Source organism: Eriocheir sinensis, chromosome 5, assembly GCF_024679095.1.
Source record: "Eriocheir sinensis breed Jianghai 21 chromosome 5, ASM2467909v1, whole genome shotgun sequence".
Taxonomy (NCBI): Eukaryota; Metazoa; Arthropoda; class Malacostraca; order Decapoda; family Varunidae; genus Eriocheir; species Eriocheir sinensis.
This window is the reverse complement of record NC_066513.1, coordinates 3067037-3087761: the sequence shown is the minus strand read 5'-3', so window position 1 is coordinate 3087761 and position 20725 is coordinate 3067037. Positions and strand designations below refer to the sequence as shown.

The 20725-nt window shown below is 51.2% G+C and overlaps 1 protein-coding gene across 5 annotated transcripts in view; it reads left to right on the top strand.

The window, feature by feature from the left end:
* Nucleotides 1-20725, top strand: part of LOC126983472 (rho guanine nucleotide exchange factor 11-like) — a 204507-nt gene that overhangs the window by 93833 nt on the left and 89949 nt on the right. For all 5 annotated transcript variants that reach the window (XM_050836197.1, XM_050836209.1, XM_050836186.1 and 2 more), the window contains one exon: nt 127-185. In XM_050836197.1, coding sequence (XP_050692154.1) covers nt 127-185 — 59 coding nt within the window. The remainder of the gene's footprint in view (nt 1-126; nt 186-20725) is intronic.

Sequence of the window (20725 nt, the reverse complement as noted above, 5' to 3'; positions counted from 1 at the left end):
CTGAAGACAGGCATTGTGTGTGTGTGTGTGTGTGTGTGTGTGTGTGGGTGGGTGTGTTCGTACGTGTGTGTATCACTGTGCCGTAAATGAAGAAAAAACTATTATTATTATTTTTTTTTTTTTCAGAAACGAACGAGAGAGAACCGAAAGCACAGCGACCCAAACATTCCCACCTCCAAGTCTGGGTGAGTACCTTGTGTGTGTGTGTGTGTGTGTGTGTGTGTGATGGTGGGGGGGAGGGGGTATGTGTGTGTATGTGTGTTTGTAGGTAGCATGTGTCCAGCAGTGGAATACAGGATGATGATAATGATGATGATGATGATGATGATGGTGATAAAGTTTTGGTGATGGTGTGGGAGGGGGTTGTAGTGGGGGTGTGGGGAGGGGGTGTTGTGATGGAGTAGTAGGCTTTTATGGTAGTTGTGTGGTAGGTGTTAGTGATGGTGTTGGAAGGGTGATAGTGGGGGTGTGGGGAGGGGGTGTTGTGGTGGTGTGGGAGGGAGTGTTGTGATGGTGGGAGGGGGTGTTAGTGATAGAGTGGTAGGTGTTGGTGAAGTTGTGGTAGAGATGTTCGTGGTGGTGGTGTGGTAGGTGTTATGCTCTAACCCTTCATGCCAATGCGACGAAGATGAGCACCGAGGCCACGCGCAGCCATTATGCCTTCAGCTTTACCCGTTATTACCTTCACGTCTCACCTATGTCTTCTGTGTCCGCCTCCCTTCCCGCACACCTCAGCAGCCCTCCACGTTCTTCATTGCTTCCCTTCATTCCTCTTTTCCATTTCCATCCTCTCCCCCCTCCTCCTCCCTACACAATCAGCCTGCAAAAGTCTCCGCAGTAATTACATTAGTCAGGTCTCGAGGTAACTGGGAGGCCCTTTGTCAGGCCGCCGTGTCGCCCGCAGGAGGGAGAGGGCGGGTCACGGGGTGCGCGAGACTCATTACCGACGCAGGGCCACTGATGAGGGGGCGTGGAGGGGAGGGGAGGGGAAAGGGGCGGCGCTCGTTAAGGAAACCAAATCCGGAGTTGCGGAAGGGAGGGAAGGGCCGAGGCAGCGCGGGCCAAAGAAAGGATGAGGCTTGGGCGCGTGGATCAGGGAGGGCGGGTGAGGGTGTCGCCGGGAAGGTGGTTAGGGCCGCGGAGGGCTGGAAGGCTGCATGGACGGGAGCACTGCCATTGTTCGTCGTGGCTTAGCGGAGAGGGAGTATATCAATCTTTGTTTTCCGGCGGGATGTTCCCTTCCCGCTCCCCTCCCCTCCTCCTCCTCCCCCTCCCCCTCCCCACACCGGAATTCCCCTCCTCACCCTCTCCACCGGCCTGGGCAAGGGATGAATCTGTGAGTGGGTCAGAAACAAGGGGCAGCGGAAGGAGTAGAGGGGGAGTGTGGAGTGGGAGGGGGTGGGAGCAGTGTGGGGCGGGAGGCCGAAGGGGGGAGGGGGTGCTTGGTCTCATGCTAGCGGCCTGGCCAAGCGCTGCAGGCACCGTGCAGGGGGGGCGGCGCCGGCTGTAATGGGCGTAGAAGTGCTCGCGTTAAAGGGAAATAAATGTGTGTAGCGTCTCGGTGTGCATGTGGCGGTGTTGTGGCGGCGGCCGGCGTGCTGGTGTGCGCGGCGGCGGCGAGGGTGAAGGGTTGGCACCCTGGCACAGCCACGGCCACGCACGCACGCATCTCTCAGTGTGCCCTCGGCTTCCTTTGCACACGGACGTGCCGTGCCGGTCTGTCGCGACGTGACCGCCTTGTGCTGTGAGGGTCTTGCGGCAGCTGTCCGCGCCCCTGCCTTTCCGGTCCCAGGTCCCCAGGTCACCCCGGCCGCGGCGCCACTCCGGTACAGCGACAGCAGGAGCAGGAGTTGTCGCGGCAGGTGTGGCGGCTGCCCCCCGGGGCGTGCGTGGCCTTTGGCGTCGTGGTGGTGGAGGCCGCTGGTGACCTTGTGTGAGACGACCCCTCGGAGGGCCGCGGCGGCGGTGATAGTGGTGGTGGTGGCTGTGGCGGTGGTGGTGCTGGTGCTGGTAGTGGTGCAGTGAGGGCGCGGGGCCAGTGTGGATATGGCCCCGGCCCCGTGGTCGGGGCGCGGGTAGAGGCAGTGCGGGGCGGGTGACTGATGCCGTCCCGGTGCTGGTGCAGAGCAGCGTCGTCGGAGGGGAGCGTAGGCCGCCCCCACATGCTGTAGCTGCCCGTCCACCATGTGCGGCCTGTAGCCCCCCGTAGGAGGCGCCGCCCCTCACGCCGGGAGGTGCCGCCCATGGAGACTCGCATGGAGCGGAACGCCTCCTTCACCACCACGCTAGGCATCGGCTCGACCTCCCTGCACGAGAGCCGCCGCTGCTTCTCCGAAAGGTAACTATAGAGAGGGCACGTCTCCGCCGCCTGGCTCGGGCCCACGGAGCACTGGGCGACATGACCACTCGGTGCAGCTGTGGCGGGGTGGGGGGGGGGGTGAGGGTGACTTGCGTGTGTGAGCTGTAGGTCCGAGGGGTGTGAGGGTGACTTGTGCAGCAGGGGAGTGGGGAGGGGAGGGCAGGTCAAGGCGGACTGGAGGCGCGATGGAGGCGTGGAGGTTTGCCGCTGCTCGCACGACTGTTTGTTTACTTGAGCCGGGCTTGTGCCCGGGGCGCTGGCCTTGCTTGGCTGGTTGTGATGTGTATTGCATGCCGTGTTGGGTGCAGCGGGTTCCTGGGGGAAGGGAGGTATCTTGCCTCAGTAAGTGCGTCCTGAGGGAGTGTGGCGGAGCCTGCATGTTGCGACACAACAGGTGCACATGCACGGTGACCGCCGCGTGACGAGGAGACGAGGTGGAGCACAGAAGCGCAAGCAAAGCAGATGTGCGGCCCGTGGCGACACTGAGGCGCCCTTCAGCTCCTGATGCGGCGCCGATCTTAGCACTTCCTGAAGGTCTCCAGGAAGTGTCACTCTGCACGAGCAGTGGTGTTTGCCAGTGCCATCTTAGCGGCGTTCTAATCAGTTTATGGCGCCTGCTCGGACACGCCACGCACGAGTGAGCGTTCAGGGTTACACGGTGAAAATAATTGAAACAATTCAAATTAAATTAAAGCAAAATTTGTCTTCATAAAGAAAACATATAGTTAAGAAGTTTGTGTTTGCCTTTGCAAAATAAACGGGAACGACGCCCCGAGACAGAGAGGACAGAGAAAGGTTCCCAAGCAAAGGCGAGTAAAGTTCTTAAGGTATAGTCTGCCGCCTCGTCTTGAAGCAACTCGTCTTGTGGAGAGGAAGGACCGGAACGCAGTCATGTAACTCGATATGAACATGTTTTCGCCAGCATCTCCCTTCACCCGTGGAGGCGCCGCCACCGTGTTGTCTCGGCAGAGCTCCTGCAAGGGCGTGTGAGGATGGGGTGGCTGGACGGAGCTCCCCACCCCGGCCCATGCGGTGCTTGCATGCTCCCGGGGCTCATGGCGATGCAGCAGGCGTGTACATACTCTAGTGAGGCACCATGTGTGTGTGTATGTGGATGAAGATCGACTACTAAGAAGGAAGAGGATATGGAGAAGCGGATGCGTTGCGGAGATGGAAGGGAAGCGGGATGTGATTTATGAGCAGTAGCTTAAGTGTTGAGAAAGCAGAGGATGCGGAGAACCGTATGCGGTGTGGAGGCGCAGGGAAGCGGAATGTGTTGATATGTGCCGAGGCTGGTGATGTGAGGCGACGGGGAGGGAAGGGATGGTTCTGGAGGAGGTTAAAGCAGGGAGATGGAAGGGATTTGGTTTCTGAAGGAGGAAAGAACAGGGAGATGAGACGGCGGAGGTGTTGGGAAGCGGAATGTGTTGATATGTGCCGAGGCTTGTGGTGTGAGGCGACGGGGAGGGAAGGGATGGTTCTGCAGGAGGTTAAAGCAGGGAGATGGAAGGGATTTGGGTAGGTATTCTCAGACGCTTCCACCTCTCATGTCATCTAGTTCCAAAGACTAAAATGGAGTTTAATCGGGTTTTCATGGGTGTTTTTCACGTTCATGGTACAGAAGAGAGATCACACTACCACCAGGGTCATAAATGTACCTCTGGAAATGCCCAATACCCCTTCAAAAACCCTGTCAAATGTGTGTGTGTAAGCGTTTGAGAATATGGTCCTTGGTTGCTGAAGGAAGGAAGAACAGGGAGATGGAAGAGGAGTGAGTCCATGTTATCAAACTCTTCGAAGGCTTTAGTCCACCTATCTCAAAAGGCTCTCACAGAAGTTGTCGGGGTTTCCATGGGTGGTTTCCTGAGCCCGGGGGTAGTTTTGCAAGGCTGTGAACGGGGCAAATACGCATGACAACCCGACGTCGCTTCTCTCTGGCCTTCACAAACGTTCGTAACAGGAGCCACAAACGTTTGATAATACGAGTGTTGGTTTCTGAAAGAGGTGGAATATGTTTGAGGAGAAGGATGGTTTGTGGAAGAGGTTGGAAGAGGAAGGTGGAAGACTGGAATCCCAAGTTTGTGTGTGTGTGTGTGTGTGTGTGTGTCAAACCATCAAGGTGTAATGTGGAAGGAAACTCAGGGCGAACGTAGACCGGCATACCATTTTTGTTGACTAGTTTTATTCTTTCTTTCTCTTTTCCTTCCCAGTCAAGCGGGTAAAAAGAAAAGAGGAAACAGGATCCCAAGGTCTCCGCAGCAGTTTGGCGTGAGGGGGGCGATAAAGGCGATAGCGATAGAGTTGTTTTTGAAGGTAGACTGAGAAGGAAGGAGAGATAAGCCAGAGTTATGACGCCGTGGAAACAGAAGACTATCGTGGGAGTTAAAAAAAATGCCTGAAAAAATATAAAGGTGAATAAGATAAAATAAATAATAATAAGCAAAAATGAGGGCACACATAGAAGGGAGGAGAGATAGGCCAGAGTTATGACGCCGTTAAAAAGAAAACTATCGTGGGAGTTAAAAAAAATGCTTGAAAGAAATATAAAGGGAAATAAGATGAAATGAAATAATAATGAATAAGTAAAAATGAGAAGGAAGGAAAGGAAGATAAGTCCAAGCTGTTGCCCCGTTGAAAAGGAAGGCGGTCGCGGCAGTGAAAAAAAAAATGTCTGAAAAAAATGTGAAGGAAACTAAAATAAAAAAGTAGTAAAAATAATAATAAAAATAATGAATAAGTAAAAGTAATAATAAATAAAAGTCCCAAGTCATTCCTCCATTGCAGAAGTAAAAAAAAAAGCCTGAAAACATTAAGCTAAGTAAAATTAAAATTGAAGTAGAAATGATAAAAATACTAATAATAATGAGTAAAAATAATAAATAAAAGTAAAAATAATAAAATAAGGGGCGTTGTTTTGCTGGTTTCTCTTCGTGTCTAAACCGGTTTGTGGCAGAGGAGAGCTTAGGGCATTTATCCCTATCTGTATGTTTACTTTTGTAGACTCGTGGTAAAGGAGGCTTGGAGGTTGAGGAGCAGTTTGGAGTTTGGAGGGTTTGAAAGTTTAGGAACATTAAGTAGCGGGCTTTTTTTTTCTGTTTACGCCCTTGCACTGTCTCCTTTGCTGTAAAAAAAAAAAAAAAAAAATTACAGTAGGCGATCAGCTCTCCACCGTTGTCGTTGTCGTGGTCTTGAACACTGTGACGGAGCGACGGGAGGATGTTAGTGATGGAGGAGGTAAAGTCGCGGGCGTATGCCATAGCTGCGCGTGGCCTCGGTGCTCACTTCCGTCGCCTTGGCCCTTGAGTGTGTGGTGGGAAGAAGGAACACAGTGGGTGCAGGATATTTCTCAGACCCACGCTGCCTGCACTGAAAGAGAAAGAACTGTGAATCAAGTCTAAAGATTACGTTATAAGAGAAAGGTGAGGAAGACAGAAATATTAAAGTAGTTTATTGTGTTTACACGCCTCCGTGGTCTAGTTGTTAGCGTGCCTAGCTACGAATCCACTGGTCCGGGTTCGAATCCCGGCCCTGGCAGTCGGCGTGCAGCTCACCCAGCTGTTCATCCTCCCTCCTGGGCTGGTCGATAAATGGGTTCCTGGGGAAGGTAAACTGTAGTAACCCGGGTGCCACACTGGCCCTGTGTCCGGGGATGATGGGTTTTTCCCACCACAGGCTCAAGGGCCAATGCCACGGAGATGAGCACCGCGGCCACGCACATCTATCGCGTTCGCCCCCAACTTTATCAATCTGTCAAGTGTTTATCGAGGTTTATCAAGGCTCTATCAGGAGTATAATATAAGAGAAAGGCGAGGAAGGAAGAAAAATAAAGGCAGATAACGCGTGTGCCGTTCTCTCAAGGCCGGCGTCGAGGGATGCAGCAGCGAGTGGGGAGGCTGAGGGGAAGGGCAGCAAGGTGTGACGGAGTAGTTCACGTGTATGGCGTGCGTGCAGGACGGGTATACACGCGTTTATATGTGGCCAGCCTTGGTGTGTTTCTGGCACCTTATTTATACCCCACCATAGTGTGTGTGTGTGTGTGTGTGTGTGTGTGTGTGCGTGTCGCTCTCTTCTCTCCATCGTCCTTTTCTCTAGTCTTCCCTCCACGTTGCAGGGAGGAAAAGGAGAAGGAAGCGATTTTTTTTACGCTCACGAAGCCCCAGAGGCCAAAGTCAGGGCCATCCACCCCCCACCCCTCCTCACCCTTACCCCGCCCTCTCCCTCCCCTTACGCCCACCCTTACCCTCACCTTCCCTTCCACCTTCACCCTTTCCCGGAACCACCACCATCATCACCACCCAGGCACCCATTCTTGTCCTCTAACGCCAGCCTACATATTGCCCACTCCTTACCCACGTCACCCACGCCCAGCCCATTACACACCCGACGCCCTTTCCTCCCCTACCATTCCTGCCACTATCAATGTCGCTACCCACCACTCCATACCCCCTTATACCCATCCCTTTCTTTCCCTTACCACTTCTGTCCCTAAAAATGCCCCTACCCACTAGTCCATCGCCCACCCCATACCCCCTTCTCCCACTCGCCTTCCGCCACTCCACAACCACCCCTACCACCCACCCAATCCACTTTATCTTCACTACCACTCATTCCTACCACTTCTGTCCCCAAGAATGCCCCTACCCACAAGTCCATCGCCCACCCCATACCCCCTTCTCCCACTCGCCTTCCGCTACTCCACAACCACCCCAACATTCCACTCAATCCACTTTCTCTCCCCTACCACTCATTCCTACCACTTCTGTCCCCTCCAGTTAGCCACCATCTACCTCCACCACACCCACCCACGTATCTCTCCCCCCACCCACAATCAACACACCCCACTCACCCACCCCTCACGCTTTCTTCCACTGCACTATCCTGCCCATAATCTATTCACTATGCACCCACCTCAATCTCTACCCTCCCTTACCCCGCCCTTCCCCCATCCACCACCCACTTTTTCCCTCACCCCCCCCCCCCACCACTACTTCAGTATCCTATCCTATCCATAGCCCACCCTATCCATATCCCAGCCTATTCATAACACCATGCACCCACCTGAAGTTCTACCCCCTCCCCGCTCACCCACCACCCACTCCTTCCCTCCCCACCTCTCTCCCCATCCCCCCCCCCCAACCATACACTGCAGGCCAAACATTCTCAGCTTCCTCGGCCCACAACTCTCATCCTTTCCGGCACACTGATACAAGGTTAAGTCACTAATTAAGTCATCAGATCCGGCACACACACACACACACACACACACACACACACACACACACACACACACACACACACACACACACACACACACGGCATTGATCCTTCCTCACCATCTCTGCCACTCCTCCCTCCTCTCCTTCTCCTCCTCCCACCTCGCCTTTGATAGAGCCGTCCGTCCGTCTCGTCCACAACCTCACATCTCCAGGTGAGACGGCACGGCGAGGCGCACTACACACACCTGACAGAGACGCGATAGTGATGATGATGATGATGGTGGTGGTGGTGGTGGTGGTGGGAAGAAGAAAGAGAAGGAGGAGAGAGGGTGATAGTTGGTTAGAAATGATGATCGATAAGTAGAAGAAAGAGGAGGAGGAGAGAGGGTGATAGTTGGGTTGAAATGATGATCGATAAGTAGAAGAAAGAGGAGGAGGAGGATGTTTGATAATGGAATATGAGGAAGGAGGAATGATAAAGAGAAGAAGGAATGGAGTCAGTCACCCATCGAGCCTAAAAAGTTAATAAGGAAGGCGCTGTTGATGATACTCTTGACCCTTGCGAATTCATACGTTGATTCATCTTTATGAGAGAGGGGCAGAGAGAGAGAGAGAGAGAGAGAGAGAGAGAGAGAGAGAGAGACGTTAAGTAGTATAAGATTTTTTCCCTTTTCCTACTCGCAATTTACACTCGAGAGAGAGAGAGAGAGAGAGAGAGACGTTAAGTAGTATTAGATTTGTTCCCTTTTCCTGCTCACCATTTACACAACAAAAATTTATACAGACGCGGTTTTCTGTTACTAATTAACCCCAATGGCTGTGACCCAAGCTCTCCCTGACCGCGGAATATCAGTATTGCCTGCTCAAAAAAACAAGGGCAGCTTCTTAACTTTTTTCCCTCTTTGTTCGTCCCCGCCCTTGACTTCTAACTATTTTTGCTTGACCTATTTTCGCAACACATTAATCACCAACGGAGAAAATCGCGGGATGTAGCCGTTAACCAGTTCAGGCGGTTCATGGTAAGCTCGTAGGGTGCGGGATTAGGGTCCGGATTTTCAAACATTTCTGGGCTCACACACACTCCCACATTTAGTAAGGCTTTCATTGAGGCTGTACTTCTGTTTTACATCAAAGTAGACGGATGGCTCAAGGGCAACAAAAAAAGTGCAGAAAAAAAAGCCCGCTACTCGCCGCTCCCATAAAAGACAAAAGGGCCAGTTTCACAGTTCCCCATGATAGGTTAGTAAGCTCCCAAACCAATACCAGAGCCTTCGAAATTTCCTTGTATAGTGTCTGGTGTTTATATTTAAGTTCACAAATTTGATGAAGCTATACAGGAAAAGTCTTGTGTATTTAGTGTGGCATCGAAGACCTCACCATTTTGGATTGTATGGGATTCAAAAGTTTGGTTCGGGCTGTTACGAAGACACTGTGTTGGACTGTGAAATCGGCTCAAAAGTAAAGAGTAGCCAAAAGAGAGGTATTAGTATTTCCATTGGTATAGTTTACGAGCCTAGTGATAGTTTGACAAGGCTTCTGCACCATGAATGTGAAAAACACTCATGAGAACTCGACCTATCTCCTTTGTGGCCTTTGGAAATATTTGTTATCAGAGCCGAAAGCGTCTGTGAGTCCGGGCCCCGCTGACTGATGTTGCGTCTTGGAACTGATCGTATGGGAGTGGCCTAGGAAGGGACGCCCTGTGGTGTGAGCTACAACGCTTGATTGCTCGGATACATAAAAGATAAGCACTATTTATATAAACATAAAGAGAAATGGATGAAAAGGTTGAATTTGAAGACTAAACTTTACTTATCTTTTTTTACGTTCGTCCCAGAGGTAAGTTTTCTTGATGGGGTCTACTGGACGCCCAGCCTGTTTGTTGGCGCAGGCAAGTGCTTTGTAGAGGTGCCATCTTGCTCGGGTCACACTGCCCACCGGAGTTCCTCTTGATCCTATTTAGAAAGTCGCTAGAGTCCGGGCTGATAGGTGGTCAACATCCTTCACTTCCCTTCACTTCATCCTCCTTCCCTTCTCTTCCCTTCCCTTCACTTCATCCTCCTTCCCTTCTCTTCCCTTCCCTTCACTTCCTGTTGTTTCTCTTCCTTTCCATGTGGGTGTTCTTAGGCCTCTCGGCGATGACTGAAAATGATCAGCTTCTAGTGGCGGGCAAGACATCAACCCGGGCCCTGCAGGACGCCACTAAGCCACCATTAAGAAAATATGGCAAACTATAAACTGACTTGCAAGTTTCTAGTACTAATATTAAGTAAGAAGAAAACACCTTCACGCCGTATAGACCATGATGTATAAAAGTCACGCACGCCCCAAGTACATTTCAAAAGGGCAGCAAAGTCCAGCAGTCTCAACAGTCCTGCAGTGTAAAAATAAACACCAAACAGTCTCGCAGTGTAATACGAAATGCTCTCTACAGTCCTGCAGTGTAAAAATAAACACCAAACAGTCTCGCAGTGTAATACGAAATGCTCTCTACAGTCCTGCAGTGTTAAAAAAAAATGCGAAAAACACTGACACTAAAAAAAAAAAAATTAAAAAATACTAAACGGTCTTGCAGTGTAATTAAAAAAAAAAAAAAACTTCAGTCAGTCCTGCAGGGGAATGAAAAACGTTCCCAACAGTCCTGCGCTGAAAAAAAAAAAATACTACCGTACGAAAGAGAAAAAAAATCGTCGCCTGGTATCAATTTGCAACAGTGAAGCGTCCCGAGGTTACGACGCTGAGTTGGCAATGCTGCTGCGCCTCCCTTGCCTTGTGTTGCTGTTCATTAGTGTTGCTGGGCCCGGCGTTGTGTTGCTGCGTGTGTGTGTGTGTGTGTGTGTGTGTGTGTGTGTGTGTGTGTTGCTGGGCCTAGCGTTGTATTGCTGCATGTTGTGTGTGTGTGTGTGTGTGTGTGTGTGTGTGTGTGTTGCTGGGCCCGGCGTTGTGTTGCTGTTCATTAGGGTTCTTTATGTTGCAGCAGCGTTCAAATCTCCGTATGTTTGTGTTGCTTGGCCTGGCGTTGTGTTGCAGCAGCGTCCAAATCTCCGTATGTTTGTGTTCCTGGTTACTAGTGTTGCCGGGTCAGGTGTGTTGCGCCCGAAGGTTGTGTTGCTTGCGTCGGTTTTAAGATCGAAAAGACTCGGAGATGTATACGTTATTCTGTCATATGATTGTTAGTTAGTTGGTTTGTCGTAGAGAGAGAGAGAGAGAGAGAGAGAGAGAGAGAGAGAGAGAGAGAGAGAGAGAGAGAGAGAGTGTGTGTGTGTGTGTGTGTGTGTGTGTGTGTGTGTGTGTGTGTGTGTGTGTGTGTGTGTGTGTGTGTGTGTGTGTGTGTGTGTGTGTGTGTGCCAGAGGAGCGGGGCCTTCCACACCTGCCCTACCTATCTGTCCTCATTTCCATTTGATCAATAAATGTTGCCTCACCTGGTGGCTCCCTCCCTTCACTTCCCTTCACTTCCTCCTGCTGCACTTCACTTCACTTCCTCCTGCTGCACTTCACTTCACTTCACTTATCTTTCCTACCCTACAATTCCCTTCACTTCACTTCACTTCACTTATCTTTCCTACCCTACAATTCCCTTCACTTTGCGTCCATTCACTTCCCTTCACTTCCTTCTGCTGCGCTTCCCTTCCCTTCACTTCCTCCTGCTGCACTTCACTTCACTTCACTTATCTTTCCTACCCTACAATTCCCTTCACTTTCCTTCACTTTGCGTCCTTTCCCTTCCCTTCACTTCCTCCTGCTGCGCTTCCCTTCCCTTCACTTCACTTCCCTTATCTTATCTACCCTTCAATTTCCTTCACTTTCCTTTACTTTGCGTCCTTTCAGTTCCCTTCCCTTTCTTTCACTTCCCTTCCCTTCACTTCCTCTTGCTGCACTTCACTTCACTTCACTTCACTTCACTTATCTTTCCTACCCTTCAATTCCCTTCACTTTGCGTCCTTCCAGTTCCCTTCACTTTCTTTCACTTCAGTTCCCTTCCCTTTGTTTCACTTCCCTTCCCTTCACTTCCTCTTGCTGCACTTCCCTTCACTTCACTTATCTTTCCTACCCTTCAATTCCCTTCACTTTGCGTCCTTTCAGTTCCCTTCACTTTCTTTCACTTCAATTCCCTTCACTTTCTTTCACTTCCCTTCCCTTCACTTCCTCCTGCTGCACTTCCCTTCCCTTTACTTCACTTCCCTTATCTTTCCTACCCTTCAATTCCCTTCAATTTCCTTCACTGTGCGTCCTTTCAGTTCCCTTCCCTTTCTTTCACTTTCCTGCACTTCTTCCTACTGTACTTCCCTTCACTTCACTTCCCTTCACTTATCTTTCCTTCCCTTCACTTTCCTGCACTTCCTCCTACTGTACTTCCCTTCCCTTTCTTTCACTTCCCTTCCCTTTCTTTCACTTCCCTTCCCTTTCTTTCGCTTCCCTTCCCTTCACTTCACTTCCCTTATCTTTCCTACCCTTCAATTCTCTTCACTTTCCTTCACATTGCGTCCCCTCCTTTCAGTTCCCTTCCCTTTCTTTCACTTCCCTTCCCTTTCTTTCGCTTCCCTTCCCTTCACTTCACTTCCCTTATCTTTCCTACCCTTCAATTCTCTTCACTTTCCTTCACATTGCGTCCCCTCCTTTCAGTTCCCTTCCCTTTCTTTCACTTCCCTTCCCTTCACTTCACTTCACTTCACTTCACGTCCCTACCCTTATCATTCCTTCCCTTCATTTCACTTCTCCCTTCCTCTTCTTCTTTTCCTCCCTTCACTTCACTTCGCTTCACTTGCTCACTTCCCTTCCCTTCACATCCTTTTCTTTATCTTTCCTTCCCTTCACTTCCTTCCTTTTTCCATTCTCTTCCCCTCTCGTTTTGTCCCTTCACGTTATTTCCTTCTCTTCCTTACTCCTTCCTTCACTTCACTTCTCTTTACTTTTTCTTCCTTTCTTTTCCCTTCCCTTCCCTTCGCTTCACTTTTACTTTCCCTTCCCTTCCCTTCCCGTCTCTTCCTTTCACTTTACTTTCCCTTCCGTCCCCATCTCTACCCTTCAGTCTACTTTACTTTTCCTTCCCCTTCCCTTCCCTTCCCTTCCCATCTCTACCCTTCAGTCTACTTTACTTCTCCTTCCCTTCCATTCCTGGCTTCCCTTCCCTTCCCTTTCCTTTACCCTCTCTTTCAGTTCTCTCCCTCTCTCACCATATTCTCTCTCCTATTCTCACCATCCCATTTTCCCTTTCCCTCTTTTGGTAACTAGATCGACCTTACCGATAACACACACACACACACACACACACACACACACACACTCGACGGGGCCGTGGGTGGCGTGGGAGTTTGTCAAACGAGTATAATTAAGACGGAGTCTGGCACCTCCACCGGAAGTGTCGGCCACCACACCGCTATCACCTCCACCATCACCACCACTATCACCACCACCTCCACCTCCACATCACTACCATTCTCCTATGAACACACTACAACAGCCAGTCACGATAGCCTTTGTAGTGGCATCAGTAGTAGTAGTAGTAGGAGGTGGAGTAGTAGGAGTAGGAGTAGTAATAGTAGTAGTAGTAGTAGTAGTAGTAGTAGTAGTAGTGAAAGTAGTAGTAGTAGTAGTAGGAGGAGGAGGAGGACGAGGACGAGGACGAGTGAAAGTAGTAGTAGTAGTAGTAGTAGTAGCAGTAGTAGTAGTAGAAGTAGTAATAATAGTAGTAGTAGGAGTAGAAGTAGGAGTATAGGTACATTTCTTTACAAATTGCTTTAGTAAATGTGTGTGTGTGTGTGTGTGTGTGTGTGTGTGTGTGTGTGTGTGTGTGTGTGTGTGTGTGTGTGTGTGTGACCCTGCCGGAGCACCTCACCTTTACCTGGCCGGGAAATAATTGTTTCATTAGATTTCTTTGACTCGCGTGAAGACATAGAGGGCGGAGGAGGGGTTACCTGCTTCTCCCCCCACCCCCACCCCACCCCCCGCCGAGTTAATGAAGTGGAGAAAGGTGGAGAGAGAGGGGGGTGAAGGTCATTACTTTAACCCCTCACCCCCCCCTCACCCCTCACCCCTCACTCAAGATAAAGAAAAGAAACACACACACACACACACACACACCCACACACACACACACACACACACACACACACACACATTGCCTCTCCCCTTTCCATTTCCTCTCATTCCTCTCCCTTTTCACTCACCCTTCCTTCCCTTCTCTTCCTTTCCTTCCCCTTCTCTTTTCCTTCTTTCCTTACCCTTCTTCTCTCCTCTCCCTCCCCTTCCTTCTCTTTCTTCCTCTCCCTTCCCTTCCCTTTCTTCTCCCTCTTCATTTCCCTTCTTCTCCCTCTCCCTCCTCGTTTCCCTTCTCTCTTCCTTTCCTTCCCTCCCTTCCCTTCCTTCCCCTCACCCCCCAAAGACACCTGACTGTGATTCATCCTCAGATATAATAATAATAATAATAATAATGATAATAATAATAATAATAATAATAATAATAATAATAAAAGAATATCATCGTTTTTTCTTCATATATTTCTAGCGAACTTTAATATGAAGGAATTCCACTTGGCTGATTCTCTTAACATTCATTCTTCTGTGCGTGTGTGAGAGAGAGAGAGAGAGAGAGAGAGAGAGAGAGAGAGAGAGAACATAAGAACATAAGAACGCAGGAGTCTGCAAGAGGCCGGTAGGCCTGTACGAGGCAGCTCCTTTGACCCTAAGCTCCCGTGTATCTAACCCCACCTAATATCGCTGTCCATGAATTTATCTAGTCTATTTTTGAATGTGACAATTGTATTGGCACTCACCACATGACTGCTAAGCCTATTCCACTCATCCACCACCCTATTAGTAAACCAATTTTTGCCTATGTCCCTGTTGAATCTGAATTTATCCAGTTTAAACCCGTTACTTCGTGTCCTACCCGGTTCTCTTACCAACAAAACCTTATGAATGTCTCCTTATTAAAGCCCTTCATCCATTTATAAACCTCGATCATGTCTCCACGCACCTTCGCCTTTCTAGAGAATGCAAGTTTAACTGTTTGAGTCTTTCCTCGTCAACCCCTGAATCATCTTAGTCATCCTCCTCTGCACCGATTCTAACATTTTGATATCCATTCTATAGTAGGGTGACCAGAACTGAACCGCATAGTCAAGATGAGGTCTAACTAATGCTAAATATAGTTTGAGGAAGACTTCGGGGCTTCTGTTGCTTACGCTCCTTGAAATAAATCCCAGTACCCTATTAGCTCGATTTCTAGCTTGAATGCATTGTGCCCTTGGACGGAGATCAGAGCTCACTAAGACCCCTAAATGAGAGAGAGAGAGAGAGAGAGCAGCTGGTGGATCATGTGTGGGTGTGGTGGTTTAAGTGTGGATTTTGTGGGTCGACGGAACAGGTATACGTACTCAAAGGGGGGAGGGGAGGGGGAAGGGGGTGCTGTGAGCTGGGTGGTGGTTGGGGGGGAGGGGGGGAATGTGAGTCTGCAGGAAAATGGTTGTCGTGAGGAAGGAGAAGGAGGAGGAAGTAATTAAAGCCTGATAGAGGAGGAGGAGGAGGAGGAAGAGGTATTGAAGACAGTTAAGAAAGTAGAGGAAGAGGAGGAGGTGATGTAGGGCTGAAGGAGGAGGAGGAGGAGGAGGAGGAGGTATTGAAGGACAGTGGAGGAGGAGGAGGAGGTATTGAAGACAGTTAAGAAAGTAGAGGAAGAGGAGGAGGTGATGTAGGGCTGAAGGAGGAGGAGGAGGAGGAGGAGGTATTGAAGGACAGTGGAGAAAGTAGAGGAAGAGGAGGAGGTGATGTAGGGCTGAAGGAGGAGGAGGAGGAGGAGGTATTGAAGGACAGTGGAGAAAGTAGAGGAAGAGGAGGAGGTGATGTAGGGCTGAAGGAGGAGGAGGAGGAGGAGGTATTGAAGGACAGTGGAGAAAGTAGAGGAAGAGGAGGAGGTGATGTAGGGCTGAAGGAGGAGGAGGAGGAGGTATTGAAGGACAGTGGAGAAAGTAGAGAAGGAGGAGGAGGAGGAGGAGGTATTGAAGGACAGTGGAGAAAGTAGAGGAGGAGGAGGTGATGTAGGGCTGAAGGAGGAGGAGGAGGAGGAGGTATTGAAGGACAGTGGAGAAAGTAGAGGAAGAGGAGGAGGTGATGTAGGGCTGAAGGAGGAGGAGGAGGAGGAGGAGGTATTGAAGGACAGTGGAGGAGGAGGAGGAGGTATTGAAGGACAGTGGAGGAGGAGGAGGAGGTATTGAAGGACAGTGGAGGAGGAGGAGGAGGTATTGAAGGACAGTGGAGGAGGAGGAGGAGGAATTCTAGGACCGTGGAGGAGGAGGAGGTATTGAAGGACAGTGGAGGAGGAGGGAGGAGGAGGTATTGAAGGACAGTGGAGGAGGAGGAGGAGGTATTGAAGGACAGTGGAGGAGGAGGAGGAGGAGGTATTGAAGGACAGTGGAGGAGGAGGAGGAGGTATTGAAGGACAGTGGAGGAGGAGGAGGAGGTATTGAAGGACAGTGGAGGAGGAGGAGGAGGAGGTATTGAAGGACAGTGGAGGAGGAGGAGGGAGGTATTGAATGACACTGGAGGAGGAGGAGGTATTGAAGGACAGTGGAGGAGGAGGAGGAGGTATTGAAGGACAGTGGAGGAGGAGGAGGAGGTATTGAAGGACAGTGGAGGAGGAGGAGGAGGTATTGAAGGACAGTGGAGGAGGAGGAGGAGGAGGTAATGTGGGGCTGAAAAAGGAGGAGGAGGAGGAGGTATTGAAGGACAGTGGAGGAGGAGGAGGAGGTATTGAAGGACAGTGGAGGAGGAGGAGGAGGAGGAGGAGGAGGAGGAGGTATTGAAGGACAGTGGAGGAGGAGGAGGAGGAGGAGGAGGAGGAGGTGATGTAGGAGTGACGGAGGAGCACGAGGAGGAGGCAGAAGAGGAAGAGGAGGCGGGACAGTGGCAGAAGGAGAGTAGTTCATTCATGGCCCCGCCTGGCACCGCTGCCAACAGGAGAACTGTCTTCTGGCACCCGTGGCCCAGTGCCGTGCCATGACTCCCGCCCCTCCCCCCTCCCTCCCCTCTTACCTCCGTCCCTCAGCTGCTGGGAGGTGCAAGGGGAAACACCTCCAAGCCTCCCTCCACCCACAGCTGAACTTTTCCTCCGCTTCAGGCCTCTTCTCCACCCCTCCGCCAAGCCTATCCCTCCCTCCCCTTCCTTCCCCTTACGCATATCCTCCCCATTCCGTTTAGGGTCCATTGTACAGCCTCCATCACAACCTTCCATCCCCTGACATCATATCTTCCCCAATCCATATAGAGTCCATTGTACCTCCACCACCACCACCACTACTTTCAATCCCTCCCCATCCTCTTCCTCCACCACCACCACCACCACCACTACTACCAACCCCTCCCCATCCTCTTCCTCCACCACCACCACCACCATCACTGCTACCAATCCCCTCCTCCTCCTCCTCCACCAGCACCCTGCCTCGCCGCCCACCGTTGTGTAAGCAAGGTGGGAGGAATGTTTTCCGAGAAGGGGGGGCGAGGGGCGAGCGAGGTGTCGAGTAGCGGTAGTGTGTGTCAAGTGGTGAGTTACGGTGTCAGGTGGCGGCGTGGGGCAGGTGATGGGAAGGCGAGGAGGAGGAGGAGGAGGAAGTAGGGAAAGGAAAGAGAGAGAGAGAGAGAGAGAGAGAGAGAGAGAGAGAGAGAGAGAGAGAGAGAGAGAGAGAGAGAGAGAGAGAGAGAGAGAGAGAGAGAGAGAGAGAGAGAGAGAGAGGAGCTGGTAGTCTTAAACGTATCGATCCCACTGTTCGCTAATTTAAAAAGCCCGTTGTAGAAGCTCCTGGGATTTTCATTGGACTATTTTGGGATCTCAGTGATGGCTGTACACGACTTCTGCCTCACGTGAACGATAAAACCACCCATGAAAAATAGTCGCAATGGGAGTCTGACACGGTTGAAAATATGGCCCAGGGAGAGGGAGAGGGAGGAATAGGTGATAGAAGGCAAGCGGCGGGGCGGTGGTAGGCTGCGAGTGGCGTAGTTCCAACATTTGCATAGGTGGCGCCGGGAGAGTTGCCGTCGCACTGGTAAGAAGAAGAAGAAGAAGAAGAAGCGGCAGCAGGAGGAGGGCGAGGAGGAGGAGGAGGAGGAGGAGTGGGTAGCAGGGCAAAACACTGGGCAGGAGACGCAAGCAAGATTGTCACTCGGAGGTTTTCTTGACGTCAACAGAGGAAGCCTGCCAGAGCGGGGCAGGGCAGGGGGGGCAGGGGACAGGGTGAGAGGCAGGGGGTGATGGGGTGAAGGTGAGGGAAGTTGGGTATGTGAGTGCTGCTGGGGAGGAAAATGGGATATCGGGGGTGCTGTTGAGGGGAGGGGATCGGGGTAAAGGAAGGGGGGCTATGTGTTGTCGGAGGAAGGGAAATGGGGCTGGAGGCTGTTCGAGGGAGTAAGGGGAGGGGGCTGGGGGCTATGTGTTGTTGGGAGAAGAGGGGGCTGGGGGCTATCTGTTGTCGAGAGGAGAGGAGGGGGCTGGGGCTATCTCATGTCGGGAGGAGAGGAGGGGCTGGGGCTATCTGTTATCAGGAGGAGAGGAGGGGGACTGGGGCTATCTGTTGTCGGGAGGAGAAGTAGGGGGCTGGGGCTATCTGCTGTCGGGGGGGAAGGAAGATGGGGGCTGGAGGCTGTTCAAGGGGAAGTGGAGGGGCTATCTTGCAGGGTGTGGAGGGGAGAGGCTGGGGGCTATGTGTTGTTGGGAGAGGTAGGTGGGGATGGCTTTATGGGGCTGGGGATGTGATGGTATGGATAGGGAGAGTGGGGGCTGGGGGTTGTGTTGGTGTGGATAGGGAGAGTGAGGGGGCTGGGGGTTGTGTTGGTGTGTATAGGGAGAGTGGGGGGGCTGGTGGTTGTGTTGGTGTGGATAGGGAGAGTGGGGGGGCTGGGTGTTGTGATGGTGTGGATAGGGAGAGTGAGGGGGCTGGGGGTTGTGATGTTGTGTATAGGTATAGTGGGGGGGCTGGGGGCTGTGTTGCTGGGGTGGGCACTGGGGGAGAGGTTGTGTTGTGGTTGTGTTGGTGTGTATAGGGAGAGTGGGGGGGCTGGGGGTTGTGTTGGTGTGGATAGGGAGAGTGGGGGGGCTGGGGGTTGTGATGGTGTGGATAGGGAGAGTGGGGGGGCTGGGGGTTGTGTTGGTGTGAATAGGGAGAGTGGGGGGGCTGGGGGTTGTGATGGTGTGGATAGGGAGAGTGGGGGGGCTGGGGGCTGTGTTGCTGGGGTGGGCACTGGGGGGGAGGTTGTGTTGTGTTCCCAAAGCTCACCCGAAGGTCCCCAGGTCAGGTTTGGACTGGAACACCGCGGACCCACCAACTCGTCCTCTCCTCCCTCCCTCCCTCACTCACTCACTCACTCACTCACTGCTCCTCACACGATACTCATTACTCCCTTATTCACTACTACATTCACTGCTCTTTCACATCACATTTATACGTTTAATTTACACCTTAGATTTACTTCACATTATCACATATATTATTAACTCTGAGCCCCGTTCCCTCCTTCGTTCCCTTGCCAAATGAGTTTCACCAATCTGTCATTCACTATTCACTCACCGCCTCACTTTGTCAGCTCTTTTGTCATGCCCTCAACGCTGATTTCTCCCTCATTCACTTCTTCATTCACCCCTTCATACTCTTAGCTCCCTCATTCATTCATTCCCTTAAAGCTCATTTCTCCTTCATTATGTCATTCACTCACTGCTTCAATCTATAACTGCCTCATTGATTCCTCACAAACTCATTTCTTCATCCTGTTCTTCATTCACTTCTCAACGCTCTTTACTGCCGCATTCATTCATTCATTCCAAACTAATTTCTTCATTCTCTTATTCATTCACTACTTCAGTCTTAATTGCCTCATTCATCCCCTTGCAAAACTAATTTCTCCTTCATTCCACCGTTCACTCACCGCCGCACACTCTTACCTGCCTCACTCCCTCACCTCTCACTCCCCCGCTCATATATTCACGCGCCCGCCCCGACGCTAATGTAATCAGTCCGCCAATCACGCCGCTTCCCCGCTGGAGAATGACCTTGGCCGTGGCGCTAATGGAAGGGCGGGGATGGGACTGAGCCGAGAGAAAAAAAAAATTAATAATCCTGCTTCTCTTTGTGCAGGAAACGGTAAAGTTTTGTAAGCCTTTTCAACCCCTTTGTCAGCAGCTTTCACATTTACTAGAGTAAAAAACGTTGCGTTTGTTTCATTAGTAGGATTAGTTGGAGGAAGTGGGGAGGCGGTGGCTGAGTGGTCAGCGTGCAGGCGCGGCGTCCTGGAGGACCCGGGTTCGCGTCCCGCCCGCCGCTACAAGCTGACATTTCTCTCATACCGAGTGGCCAAGACTACCCACATGCTGTCCTGCAGGTTATCTACCAACCCGGACTCTACATAAATTCCATAAAGAAAATCGAAGACGACAGCTCCGGGGAGCAGCATGAGGCAAGCAGGATGGCGCCACTATAAAACACTTACCTCCGCCATTACGATGTGGGACCGACCACGTAATAGGCCCCACGTAAAAAATAAATATTTAAATGTGAGAAGTTCAGGGGAAAAGACGTCTGGGAAAGGAGAGGAGTGCTCGAGGGCAAACAGACGGCCCATTGGGAGGATTGTCTTGCACGCGTTCACGTGATCGCGGAGGCGCTGCAGACGTCAAGCACACACTGACACTCCGCGGCTGTTGTGGGCTGTGGCCTCCCTCACCTTCTGTTGCCTGCACGGTGAGCCTTGCCTCGTGTTATTGCTACCGCTGCGGACGAGTCAGGTTGTCAGGTGACTTAAGACCAGGATTGACCAGAAGAAAGAATTACGGAAAAACAGAAGAAGAGGAACGTGATAGAAAATAGTAAGGGAGGGACGAAGGGAACGAGAATATGGATAAAAGGAAGTAAGAGAAAGAGGAATGAAGGAAAAGGGAAAGGCGGAAGACGGAAGGGGACGGAAGGAGAGAAGAAAGAAGGGGAGGAGGGAACAGAAAATAGGACAGTAAGAAGAGAAAGAGGAATGGAGGAAGAAAGTGGGAAGGACAGAATGAGTGAACAAGGAGGTGGAAAGGATGTAGAGAAGAAGAAGGGAGGGAAAGAAGGAACGAGAAAATGGAAAGTGGGAAGCAAGAGAAAGGAATAACCAAGAAAAATAGGGAAG